At 38.4% G+C, this 14,454-nt stretch overlaps 1 protein-coding gene across 5 annotated transcripts in view; it reads right to left on the bottom strand.

Annotated features, from left to right (window-relative positions):
- Nucleotides 1-14,454, bottom strand: part of LOC124777140 (phospholipid transfer protein C2CD2L) — a 607,433-nt gene that overhangs the window by 96,412 nt on the left and 496,567 nt on the right. For all 5 annotated transcript variants that reach the window (XM_047252436.1, XM_047252434.1, XM_047252435.1 and 2 more), the window contains exons 8-9: nt 3,460-3,598; nt 976-1,097 (exon numbers count right to left, since the gene is read on the bottom strand). In XM_047252436.1, the coding sequence (XP_047108392.1) occupies nt 976-1,097; nt 3,460-3,598 (261 nt within the window). The remainder of the gene's footprint in view (nt 1-975; nt 1,098-3,459; nt 3,599-14,454) is intronic.

Raw genomic sequence — 14,454 nt, 5'->3', positions numbered from 1 at the left:
TACACATTCATAAAACCATGAATAAAAACCAATTAAGACATGTACTGCACCCAATGAGAAATCATAAAAAAATGACCTCAGTATTTGGAACCATATTAATAATATGCATGGTTTGCAATACATCAGGTGTGAGATATTTGTCTTTGAATAACTCCAAAAATATTAGGTGCAATAAGAACCAAACCATATTAAGAACTACCTAACCAAATAAATTAAATTCGTACAGTAATAAATAATGTTATTGGATAAATTAGCAAATACTTCATAACTAGTCAATAAATTTTTATACTTATTAATCATAAATCATTTAAGAAGCTATGCAGCATCGTCAAGTGACAGTTTTGGTTTCTTGTTCAGTAGCATTGCTCTAACAATCAAAATTGTCACTGATGTTGGAGTAAAAGTGCCTGAATGTATCAAAATTAATTAATACTAAAATTTAGTGACTGGTTACAAATACTTTGCTTATGTACAGTTTTAGCAAACAATCAAAGATTCTGACTGTGTGAAAATGGGTGTGTGTAAAATAAAGTTGTTCCAAACAATGGAAAGTCTGGGATAGAATAACAAAAACATGGAAATGCCAGATTGCTACTTACCACATAGGGGAGGTGTTGAGTCATAAACCGACACAATGAAAAAGAATGCTAGAAATATTTCAGCTATTGGACAATGTTCTCCTTCGGAAGTAAAAAACTCACACATTCATAAAAGAGCAACTCACTCCGTCTCTGGGTGCTAAGGCCTATCTGCCCAGCCTTTGTGGCCAGAGACAGTGGCCATGTGTGTGAGTTGTTCTTGTGTGAATATGTGTGTGTTTTCTACTCACTTGCTCTATGTGGTGAGGAGCACTCTATGCTTCCCATATTGTTGTTATAAACTTTGTTCAGAGAGATATGATGATTAGCAATTGAATCATATCAAACCAATTTTCAAATTTTCCTGTATATATGTGAGCATTGGCTTCTTACTTACTCTCTGCACACTGTGTATTATTAAAGTGCTTTTGCTTGTTTGAGTGGGACCAGTACGATTTCTCATTTCCAGCTCTTTGAGAGCTGAATCAGTGACAGCTTCACCACCATTTGTTAAGTTCTCTGCAAAAAAGATGGAAACTTCAGGTCTTATGATGAAATACTATTCTAAAATGCTGTCTGCTATGTGTATTCTTTAAGACTGAAGATACTCTGAAATAAATGTTAGGATCTATAACACATTAGGCTGTTTATGTTAACAAATAAATGAACTGAAGTTAATCATCTGATGAAATCAGTTTCTTGCTGCCAAACTACAAGAGGATGAGCACACAACCATATATTGAGTTAATGGCTTGACTCCCGACCATGGTGCCTGGTTTTGCACTGTGGCATTGCGCCCTAGTGAAATTCTTTTAAACCATGAAAGCCCAGTCTAATAAACAGCCAAGGAATAAATTGCAAATCAGCAATAAATGTGCAACATTAAACGAGATGAAATAGGAATAGTCCTTCAGAACAAATATGTACCCAGACACCAATACTAAGACTGACCCTCAATTTTATTTAGCCTGAGAAGCAAGTCCTATTGAATGGTGGCCTTATACAGGATAATATTACACATACTGAAAGAAATAAGATTTGAAATAGCAGTGCTATCAGTGCAAACAGAGTGTACAAAGGTAATGTTTAACTTGTACCAATGGCATTATGAAGTGCTCCAGATTGTTTTACTGGAAAAATTCCCCACATTTAACAATTCATCAAGTCTCTCTCAATAACTAATTCATCAAAAACAAAGTTCAGTATCTTAAGTCCATATTAGCACACAATGAAGTTGCAATGAAATGACTACGTCCAAATTAACTGCACACTAAGCTACCACTTAACACACACACAGCTCATAGGCTGCACAAGATCTTAACACGTTACCTCACCAAGAACACTGACCAAAAGACAATAAGTATTCCAATTATATACATTATATCTTTGAACAACCGCACATGAATATAATTTCATTACAGGTAAATATCACCAAACAATCAACTTTAAGTTACATTTCACAATTCATATAAATGGAATGGCTATTGCTAGTCAAATGTGCTACTTTATTCTCTCCTGCTGATTTCACACTATATTGTTCAAATAACTTCCTTACACCTACTAATTCCCAAATTACTTGTAAAATAAACATAAACAATTAAAAACAGTAGTACAAATAATTCATGCATAGACTAACCTACTTGTGTAGCTTCACAGAACTCTTTATTTTGGAACTCAATAATAACAATTCAGTATTTTATTAATAACAAATTGCTGGTTTGTTGGTATGTCTAATATGCTGATATTGTAGCTGATTTCAATAACTAGAAAAATAGTGTATCGTATTCATACAAAACATATATGTTTTATTTGTTGTTTTTGTTATAAACAATTTTACACATGAACATCAATAACTTTAATTCTATTTGTTATATAAATTTGGCACTAATTTTACTGAACTCTTATCTTTATTGCAGTCTCAATGCTGTAATCAGATTTTCTGTAGCTTTACTGTTTACAGTGAATATATTAGCTTTAGTTTTTGGGTCACAATCTCACCATATTGCACAGTATTCATAATCATGTGGTGGCTCAGTTTTACTCTTCGTCCCCCTGCAGGGAAACCTAGGTGGCTTCCGCTTACTGGCACACTAGATACCTGCCCAACTCCTTGCTTGGCTTGTTCCAGCCCGTTGGATCTCTGGATGGCTTGTTCCAGCCCCTTTGACCTCTGGATGCCTCTCTGTTACCTATCTGGCCCAGCCACTACTCTGCCACTTCTCAGCTACATATCACTCAACCAAACCTTCCATCTTTGATCAGTTTATGTTACAACCTATGCTTGTAACATTACTAAATAATTATTGAAGGCAACACTAATTCATAAAAGATAGTATTCCTCATTATTTGTTGCGTATCAACCTCGTCTCATGTTCCACACTTCATGTCAGATGCCTCAAGTCATACTCTCTATTCCAAATGTCTAGAGTGTTTTTGTACCTCATGAAAAGGAAGTTCATTTTTGATTAAGGTAACTAGATTATAGACCTTGAGTGTCCCTTTACCTATCAAGTTTTTTTTTAAATATATATCTGGTAGGGAGCATATATTTATCATTGCTCCTATATCTGGACTTTACATTTTACACAGTTCTCTTGTAATTTACTTTGCATGCACTCATTGTGCATCTTTCTGCATTTTGATAAGATGTTGTTAATAAGTATCTTCAACTATGACATCATAGCTCCAAATTATGACACTGGAGGTGAGGTACTTGTTAAACTAATGTGTGGGCTATGTAATTGCTGCTTGGTACAAAACATCCATTTTCTGTACTACTTTATCAAGATTAGAGTCAGAGCTAATTAAAATTCCACTTGATTGAAACTAGGGACAGAACCAGCCAAAAGTTAATAAAATTACTAATGTAAATTCTACATACCTTGTGTATCTGGTCTTGAGAAAACTGTTTTTGTTGTTGTTATCACACCACCTGATGGTGAAACAGTTCTCAGTGTTTCTTTCAACTTGTATGGTTTGTCGCCCAAAAGTGGAATATCAGGTCCTTCAATGAACAAGAACTGAAAGAGTTCAAGAACACATGAAGAACTGTAAAAAGTCTCCAAAAACATGAAATAATATATGCAAAGACAAGTTAAACACAATTTATTTATTTGAATGCTCTTAATTGCTCTACTCACTACCTGTTAAACAGAACACCAGTAACAACAATGTTTGTTCTTAGTAAGCAATTGGTTTGTGAAGAGAATGGTATGTTATAACACAAATCCGTCAATATTTTGACAAAACTCTCTCCATATAGTGAAGGGGCTATTTACAAGTGCTGGTGTGATATCCTTGGGTCCAATATTACACACTTCCTTTAGTAAAATAATTTAATTGTATAGATAAAAAATCTACTCACCAAGCAGTGGCAGAACACGCACATAAAAGAAGGTTATAGTATGGTGAGCTTTTGGTGCCAGTGGCTCCTTCTTCAGGCAGAAAGGTTGAAGAGGAAGGAAGAGGGTTAAGGAAAAGGACTGGAGAGATCTAGGAAAAGGGGAGATTTCAGGAAAGACACTCATAACTGTGGGTCATGGGAGACTTGCCTGATGGGATGGGAAGGAAAGACTGATTGATATTATATTCGAGTATAATGACTTTCCTGGAGACTAGAAATCTACTCTGTAGGAATCAGCATGGGTTTCGAAAAAGACGGTCGTGTGAAACCCAGCTCGCGCTATTCGTCCACAAGACTCAGAGGGCCATAGACACGGGTTCACAGGTAGATGCCGTGTTTCTTGACTTCCGCAAGGCATTCAATACAGTTCCCCACAGTCGTTTAATGAACAAAGTAAGAGCATATGGACTATCAGACCAATTGTGTGATTGGATTGAGGAGTTCCTAGATAACAGAACGCAGCATGTCATTCTCAATGGAGAGAAGTCTTCCAAAGTAAGAGTGATTTCAGGTGTGCCACAGGGGAGTGTCATGGGATCGTTGCTGTTCACAATATACATAAATGACCTGGTGGATGACATCGGAAGTTCACTGAGGATTTTAGCAGATGATGCTGTGGTGTATCGAGAGGATGTAACAATGGAAAATTGTACTGAAATGCAGGAGGATTTGCAGCGAATTGACGCATGGTGCAGGGAATGGCAATCGAATCTCAATGTAGACAAGTGTAATGTGCTGCGAATACATAGAAAGATAGATCCCTTATCATTTAGCTACAAAATAGCAGGTCAGCAACTGGAAGCAGCTAATTCCATAAATTATCTGGGAGTACGCATTAGGAGTGATTTAAAATGGAATGATCATATAAAGTTGATTGTCGGTAAAGCAGATGCCAGACTGAGATTCATTTGAAGAATCCTAAGGAAATGAAATCAGAAAACAAAGGAAGTAGGTTACAGTATGCTTGTTCACCCACTGCTTGAATACTGCTCAGCGGTGTGGGATCCGTACCAGATAGGGTTGATAGAAGAGATAGAGAAGATCCAATGGAGAGCAGCGCGCTTCGTTACAGGATCATTTAGTAATTGCGAAAGCGTTACGGAGATGATAGATAAACTCCAGTGGAAGACTCTGCAGGAAAGACGCTCAGTAGCTCGGTACGGGCTTTTGTTAAAGTTTCGAGAACATACCTTCACCGAAGAGTCCAGCAGTATATTGCTCCCTCCTACATATATCTCGCGAAGAGACCATGAGGATAAAATCAGAAAGATTAGAGCCCACACAGAAGCATACAGACATTTCCACAAACAATACGAGACTGGAATAGAAGGGAGAACCGATAGAGGTACTCAGGGTACCCTCCGCCACACACCGTCAGGTGGCTTGCGGAGTATGGATGTAGATGTAGATGTAGATGGGGACTGCATTGGAGATTACTGATTAAACATCATGCATGGGTTATAAGAGTGAAAAGCTAAGTACATAGTATGTAACAGAGGTCAGAGGGGGCAGTGAAAAATAGATGGGTAATATATTAGAAAACTAAAATGGAGTGAAGAAAAGAGTAGTTACTGTGAAGAAATGCTGAGATGGAAGAAAGTAACATACACTAAGGATGTAACGATAGCTCACACCTGTGGAGTTCTGAGAAACTGACGTCTGAGGGAAGAATCCAGATGATGTGCATGGTAAAACAGGCACCAAGGTCATGACTGACATGTTGTAGAGCATGCTCTGTAACAGGATATTGTATTTTTCCAGTATACATCCTCTGCCTAAGCCCATTTATCCTAATAATTTGGTGGTAGTCATGCCGATGTAAAAGGCCAAACAGCGTATATGTAACAGTTGGTATATGAAGTGTTGTTTCACAGGTGGCTCTCCCTTTATAGTATATGTTTTGCCAGTTACAGGGCTGGTATAGGTGGTAGTAGAAGGATGGATAGGCCAAGTCCTGCAGTGGAGAAAGTCACAGGGGTAGGAGCCATACGGTAGGGAGATGGGTGCAGAAGGAGTATATGGTCTGACAAGAATATTGCGGAGATTGGAAGGGCGACAAAAAGCTATACTAGGTGTGGTGGGCAAAATCTCAGATGATTTTAGGAAGTGATGGTCTTTTCAAAGTAGCTGATTAACACATTCCAGAACGAGTGATCAGTGGTGTGCTCCGAAGTTGTTTTTTGGAGGGATGAGCAGTGCCAGGATTGGATGGGATGGTTCAGGAAATCTGCTTTTGAACTAGGATGGTGAGGTTATTATGTCCAATGAAGGCTGAGGTGAGAATAATGGTGTATTGCTGCAAAGATTCTACATACGAACAAATATGTTTGCCTTGAATGCCAAGGCTGGATAGGACGGAACATTTGACACGGAGCTACTGGCCCTGAAAGCTTGCCTAATTATAACCTCCTTTTACATTTGTGTTCTGCTGCCGCTTGGTGAGTAGATTTTTTATCTCTCCAATTAAATTATTTTGTCAAAAATTAATTGTTTTCCTTGTTACACTTCTTTTAGTGGTAGATCTTGGGGTGGGGGGACATAAGTGAAAATGGCAAAAAAAAAAAATCGCTTTTTGAAAACTGCTACCCTTAGTATCTATAGAGTATTCTCTGATAGTTTCACATCTCAAATAATATTAGAAACGAGTTAAGACTAATAAAATCTGAGAGCCCTCAAGTTGTGTGTCGCATACACTTTTGTTGGACACCAATGACTTTGTTTACAGTCTGTGGAATTACAAAAGCAGTAAGTTTTATCTTTGATTTCAGCTTTATGCATAGACTTCTATAGGCGACAGACTACTTTTTGTTCCTTAATGAATTTGGCCAATTGTAGACCATTCAGAACCTAAGACAAAAGGACAATTTTCTTCTTCTTATCTTCTCAGAGCTTCTTTGTGTGTTTGCCGATGGCCAGCTTCTGTTTGTTTGACATCGCCCGCCTAGGTTGTGAATTTTGTTATTAGACAGGAAATTTTGCAGTACTGATCAGTAGCCTGAAACATTCCCTGTCCTGTAAGGTGTCTTCTGTGACATTAAGTTTGCTCAAGTCCTTTCTTGTCTCTTCCAGGTGTTTTTTAATTTGAAAATGAAATTGAAAATTTTCTTCATTAGCCTATTGTCATTCATTCTGTACATATGGCCATAAAACTTTAATCTCCTCTTATTGTGACTGTGACTGTTCCTATGTTTCTGTGTAGATCTTAATTTCTCCTCTTCATCCAGTTGCTATCTTTGTTCTTTTGTGGTATTAACATTTTTCTGAGTATTTTCCTTTCCTTCTATCTTTCTTTTCCAGTTCTTCTTGTTTACCCTTCCATTCAGTGTTGGGCATTCAGATCCATAAAATGCTTCCAGTTTAATTACTGTTGTGTGCTGTTTAATTTTTGCCTGGAATGATACTGAACTTTTATTATATCAGTTTGTGTGAGTTTGTATGCTAATTCCTTTTTCTTTGATCTTCCTTTACTTGTGATATGATCTAACCAATTTGATTGTATGCAGTCTCCCAAATACTTACACTTATCAGCTCTTTTGATGTTCCTATGTGTGTTTGTATGTACTTTTTTTTGTTGTGTTTATGTTGAATGTAGTCTATTTTCTCAGACAATATTTGTAGCCCAATTTTAACTGCAGTTCTGTGAAGTGTTTATATCACTTTCTTTGCATTTGGTTTGTTCTCAGAAATTACTGCAATATTGTCAACAAAAGTGAGATGTATCACCTCAGATCTTCCTCTTCCTTGTCCTATATGGATTCCTTCAATGTTTTTCTCTTGTAGTTTTTTTATCCCCCTCTATCATGACCATGTCTAAGGCCAGATTGACAAGAATCAGTGAGAGCCCATTGCCCTGCCAAACATCTTTGCTAATTCTGAAGGATACAGAAACCGCTCCTAGAAATTTAACTTTCGAAGTTGTGTCTTTGAGTGTCTGTTCAACTACCTGTCTGGTGGTTATGTTGACACCCGTTTCTTCCAGTGCTAGGAATACTGGCTCTCTATTTGCTTGTCTGTCGGTCTGCATAATCATAGGCTTTTTTGAAATCAATGAATGTAACAACCGTGTTAAGGTTCCACATTGTTCTGATCCTGAGAATAGCTTTCAAGTTAAAAATTTGCTCTGGGCATGATCTATTTTTCTGAACCCTGCTTCGTACTCACCAAATGTGTCTCCTGCATGATCTTTTATTTTACTCAGTAGAGCTTTGGATATAATTCTGTAGGTGACTGGAAGCAGAGATATGTCTCAGTAATTGTTTGTGTCTGTCCTGTCACCCTTCTTGAGTAGCAGATGGATTATGGCTTGTTTCCGGTTATATGGTATTCTTCCTGTCTTCCAGCAATCTTTAATACCCTCGAATAGTTTCAGCTGCCCACTTTCCTCCACGCCTCAGCTAATATCCCTTTTTCACCTGGCACATTGCTGTTTTTCAGCTGGCCAGTGTATTGTTCAATTTGATACAGTGATGGTGGTTCTGCATGTGGCTTTTTCTTTTGAGGCTGTCCGAAAATTAGTCATCATGTTGGTTCCTTGCAGTTTAGAAGATTTTTTAGGTATTTTGCTAGTAACTCATTGTTGTCTTTACTGTTGGTAATCAGTCTGCCTTTGAATCTTTGAAGTATAGGCTCATTGGCTTGTAGCCTGTTATTTCTTCTTTGAAAACTTTATAGAAATCCCTAGTGTTGTTCTGTCTGAAAACTGTATCTATGTTCTCAAATTGCTTTCTCTTATATTTACATTTCCATTTTCAAATAATTTTTGATACCTGTTTTCTGATCTCAATGAATGTGTTCCAGCCTCTCTCCATTTTGTCAGAGTTCCATTTTTTTTCCAAACTGTTAGTCAATGCGCTATCGCTTCATCACATATCTTATTCCAACACATATGTTTGCTTCTTCTTCATTGTTGTTCTAGTTCTTTCATCTTTTCTATCATTGCTTCTCTGATTTCATACCAAGATGTTGATGAATATTTTAATTTTCATTTTTTGCACTCCACTTTGACTGGGATTCAGTAATGTGACTTGGACTGTTGTTACCCAAGCATTCTTCCAGTTGCAAATGATATTTGTTAGTTATGTTCACATTAAAAAAGCTTTAATAAAGCAAAAATATAAAGCACAAATCTGATGGGAATAAGTATACTGAAAGCGATGACAGAAATAAGTTCAGTGTCTGAATGAAACTCTGCTATCATCATTGTCATAGAAGATAGGAAGCGATTTGAAAATACTGGCTGCCAATATCAATGGTGGCAAACAATTTCAAACAATGATGTAGATACTTGTGGACTTAGATCATCTTTCTTATGCTTTGTGTAAACAGAATAAAAGTACAGAAATTTAGTGTGTGTAGGAAATAGCAGGTGTCTTCAACATCGTCTACGTACACTATCGTTATACTGTAAAACCCCATTCTTACTTTCCCGCATCTTGCATTTTCCTGCTTTTGAAGTTCATTTTTATTGAGTCAAACAGAAGTCCTGTTCTCTTAATACAATGCTCGCCCATCATTGATAATTATGTGTTACAACATTTCCCACATTTGAAGTTTTCTTTGACATTATCATGACATTTAACTTTGATTTTCAAACAGATTTCTGCAAAAAGTGTATTGTATTCCTGTTCAAAGCTAGCCTCAGAACAAAGCAGAAATTCTGACTATAAGTATAGTGATTGATCATCTAGCATAGTGTTAGCATGGTAAGCAAGATTTTCATTGTCAATGAGTTCGGTCACTGCCATCTGTGTTACAGGTTCGCAGAGCTTGGAAGGGTGGGAAAGTATGCTGAATCACTGCTTTAATGATGATTGTGACTCTAGTAGCAACCTTCCTTCTGCTCAGTGAGTTGTATTACACACCGGTTTTGAAGATGGCTGTCTCTCTAATGGGTTTTCATTAATCATTGTTACTTCCATGTGAAATACAATAATCCGTACTAGGTGCACAATCTTAGGTTGGTATGACCTGTCAGATGTAAACATTCCTCCTCAAGATGCCCCAGAACATGATGACAATTTCTGACCTCTTTCTCACCCAAGATGTCCCTGAACCAAGTGATCCCTTGTCAGCCACAACTGTAGATTTCGTGCCTACTGTTCTCTCTTTATGAAGACTGCCAGCTTTAGTGTTTTAACCAATATGTGATCCAAGTTCTATTTACCATAATTTTATAATGATTATCAATAATAAGTCTCACATTAGAACATGACTATCATTTTAATATGGCTTCTTGAAAGACTTCTGTTTCCGTGTTTTATTTACATTATTGGACAATCAGAATGATGAGCGAAACCTGCGCACGTGTTTGTATGTGTCAGCACTCAGCCACTATCTTTATGATTATCAGAAACACAGTGGCTGAGTGCTAAACACAAAAATGTTTGTTTTCTTATTCATTCCGGTCACGTTCAATGGTGTAAATAAAACAAGGAAGAAAAAGTCTTTTGTGAAACCATGTTAAAAAGATATTCATGTTCTAGTGTGAGACTTATTATTGATAATCATTATAAAATTATGGTAAATGAAACATGTAACACAATATTGGTTAAAACACTATAGTTGTCAGTCTTTGTACACACAGAACAACAGGCACAATATCTACAGCTTATTGTGTTTCCTATGCTTTCCTGTATTTTACACTTTCCTGCATTTTACCGTATTTGTTCCAAGTAGACATCCAAGAGTGTTCCTGTAGAATTTTTTATTACTTTGAGATTTGTATACAGAAAGAAATGTTATGCATTGTTTGGTATTATGAACATGCCTCCACCATTTGCAACACTAGACAGTTTGAACAATCATATTTAAAAACACATCACTAGCACAGCTTAACGGATCATCATTAAGAGCTGTCAAAGAAGTAATTATTAATAAGGAATTGGAGATGAAGATGGCCACCAAATGATAATAGACATCAGTGTGTCTGTGGATGGGACCCGAATGAAACAAGGGCACACATCTCTGTATGGTATTTTGTCTGTGATAAGTACTGACAATGGCAGAAACTTTCAACACTCATTTCTCAAAATGAAAATGTTTCAATGTAAAGGAATGCTTTTCTATCTTTTGGTATTACACACCTCAAATTTTCAATGAATGTACATGGTATGTACATAAACTGAGAAGAGGGCACCATCGTCATTCCCTATTGTAAACATGAGATCACAAGTAATTCTCATCCATTTACAACAGTGGCTGCAAGAAACTGGGATAATCACAACTAGAGGGGTTGATTGTGGTGCTCCATAGATGTGCCACACTCTCAGCTTCGAAGAAGATGTCTTTCACCATGTAGAAGAACACCTGACAACAAGTATTTGGTACACGGCCATACTATGGGCTCCTGTAGAACACACAGGTAAGAGTTCACTGTCTCCACTGTGTGAACTGCAAAATGGGAAATATGGAAATTATTCTATCTTCAGATTTATTTTACACCTGAATGGTATATTTCCAGACTAAGTCCCCTCTGCAACCCCTAGAAGCCTGTTATAAAAATTGTGGAACAACTTTACATAATGAAGTACTATTTGATAAAAACTGCACATATATCCAGCCAGAGCTTGACAATATTTCAATGTGGTACAAACTTGCTGCAAACGTTCAGAAATGAAAAAAAATTACACTTCTCAAAGCGCAAAAATGTAGCAACCTATGACTACAAAAGTGATGAGTCCCAATTGGTATCAAACAACTCACCCAAATACGGGAGTGTAACAATTTGTGGGAGTAAGAAGTAGAATGATTATATAGGTTCAATCATTGGTAAAAAAAAAAGTGCCACACTTTGGATCACTGATAGAACACTGGGAAAATGTAGTTCATCTACGAAGGCTATTTCTAACACAAAAGTAGTGTGATCTCTCCTAGAATATTCTTTGAGTGTGTAGGACTCTACCAATTAGGACTAATACAGGATAATGAATGTTTACACAGAAGGTTAGTACAAATAGTCACATATTTGTTCATTTTGCATTAGAGCATCATGGAAATGCTGAAAAAACCTGAACTGGCATATCCTTGAACACACATGTCAATTATCCCGTGAAGCATACCAACTAAGTTTCAAGAACCAGTGTTCAATGAGTAATCCAGGAGTACAACACCTCCACCTCCACCTCCCTCCCCCCCCCCCCCTCCCCACTACAACACTCCTATAGGAACCACAAACGTGTGATAGGTTAATTACAGCGTGCACAGAAAATTTTATAAACCATTTTTCTTTGTTTCAAATGTGAATGGAATGGTAATAAAACCTAAGATATGGTACAATGGAAATATCTGTACAATATGACATACCAAATTCAATGATGAGTGATTATTTTGATTGCAAGCGGTGTTTGATTTGCATAAGCAGTAGCACAGATGTAGGTGAGTGTGTCTCTGACAAGTAGTCATGTACATGTCAGTGGCCTGTGTACACAGCATGGCTGGGCAGTGCAGCAGTGGCAGTCACGTGCTACTTTCAAGATTCAAATGAGGTGTGTGTGGTGTCTATTCCGCCATCAGCACATGAAGACTACATTAATATTGTTCATGCTAGCACACCTGCAGCATAAACTATTATAGGTGCAGAGAAGCATGATATGGCATGTTAAAAAGGAAATGACAACCATTTTTCTGTAATTAATGTGTGAGGGAAGTTACAGCACTGAGAAGACTTATGTCACTGATATCCAGTAAAGAAACATTAAGCTTTTGGCCAAAGTCTTCACTAGAAAATAAAAACATGCATTAATTCACAGGAGAAAGCGCAGCTTACATACACATGACTGCTACCTCTGGCTTCTCAGACCAGACTGAAACTGGAATGCATTGAATGGGAACAATAAACCATAGTGAAGTGGAGAAGAAGAACTGATAGCAGGGTATGGGCAGGGAAAGAGGAAACAGGGCTGTCTCTACAGCACGATGTGTGCATGTGTGTGCAGGTGGGTGGGTGGGAAGGGGGTGGGGGTGGGGAGGAGTATGCAGAAAGCAGAGGAGCAGAGAAGGGAAAAGGTTGGTGGGTGGGTTAGAAGAGGGCACAATGAGGGTGGGGGCATGAGTTGGGAGGAGGTGACAGGACAGAGGGGGTGGAAACTGTTGGGCAGAGGGTGCAGGTCAGTAGGTAGCCATAGGGTGCGGCTGGGATGATTTCAGGAGCAATGCTACTTCCAATCCAGACCCCGTGCCTCAGGTATCAAATCCCTGTGGAAGACGCAGATGCGAGACCTGCCCAATTAACCCATCCAGCAGTCCTGTCATAGACTTATCCTACCTGATCAGAGACCAGGCCACCAGTGAAAGTAACATGTTATGTACCAGATCTGCTGCAATCATTGATCAGCTTTTTATATTGGTATGACTACCAACCAGCTATCCACTCAGATGAATGGCCACTGCCAAACTGTGACCAAGAGCAAAGTGGGCCTGCACAACTTGCAGGTGAACACAACAGGCTTGATTTCAAAGGCTGCTTCACAACACAGGGCATCTGGATCTTCCCTCTACCACTAGATTTTCTGAACTGTGCAGTTGGGAGTTATCCTTACAACACATGCTCCATTCCTGAAATTTTCCCAGCTTCAACTGACAGTAATCTGCTGTCCCCACACACTTCACCCATTACATTCCACCCTCTCTTTCCTATCACCTCTTTCCAACTCATGACCCCAATCTTAGTGTGCACTGCTCTCTGCCAATGCAACCGCCAGTCTTTTCCTCTTCTCTGTTCCTCTTCTTTCCACTCCGTTTTTGTTCACCCAGTCTCCTGATGCTGCACTACATAGGCCTGTCTGCACGTTCTGCCAGGCACACTGTTTTCTCGCCCCCCCCCCCCATCCATTTTTTCCCCACTATCTCTCCCCTTCTCCACTCCACTATAGAGTGTTGCCACCGTTCAACACTTTCCAGTTTCAGTCTGGCCTGAGCATGCAGAGATAGCGGTCATGTGTGTGTGAGGTGTGCTTGCTTGTGTGAATGCATGTGTTTTTCTTTTATGATGAAGGATCTGAGAAAAAGCTTAATGTGTAACAGTCATTTCATTGTGCCTGTCTGCAACTCAATATGTTGTCTTTATGGTGAGGAGCAATCTATCATTACCATAGTTGCTGATATTTCAACCTGGACTTTCCAATTTTTGAAATTCAGTACTTTTATAATACATGATCTTGTGCCCCCCATGAACCATGGACCTTGATGTTGGTGGTGAGGCTTTTGTGCCTCAGCCACACAAATAGCTATACCATAGGTGCAATCACAACACAATGGAGGGGTATCTGTTGAGAGGCAAGACAAACATGTGGTTCCTGAAGAGGGGCAGCATCATTTTAAGTAGTTGCAGGGGCAACAGTCTGGATGATTCACAGATTTGGCCTTGTAACATACCCAAAATGGCCTTGCTGCATTGGTAATGTGAACGGCTGAAAGCAAGGAGAAACTACAGCCATAATTTTTCCCATGGGCATGCAGCTTTACTCTAGGGTTAAA

This window comes from Schistocerca piceifrons, chromosome 2 (genome assembly GCF_021461385.2).
Source record: "Schistocerca piceifrons isolate TAMUIC-IGC-003096 chromosome 2, iqSchPice1.1, whole genome shotgun sequence".
Taxonomy (NCBI): Eukaryota; Metazoa; Arthropoda; class Insecta; order Orthoptera; family Acrididae; genus Schistocerca; species Schistocerca piceifrons.
This window is presented reverse-complemented; position numbering and strand designations above follow the sequence as displayed.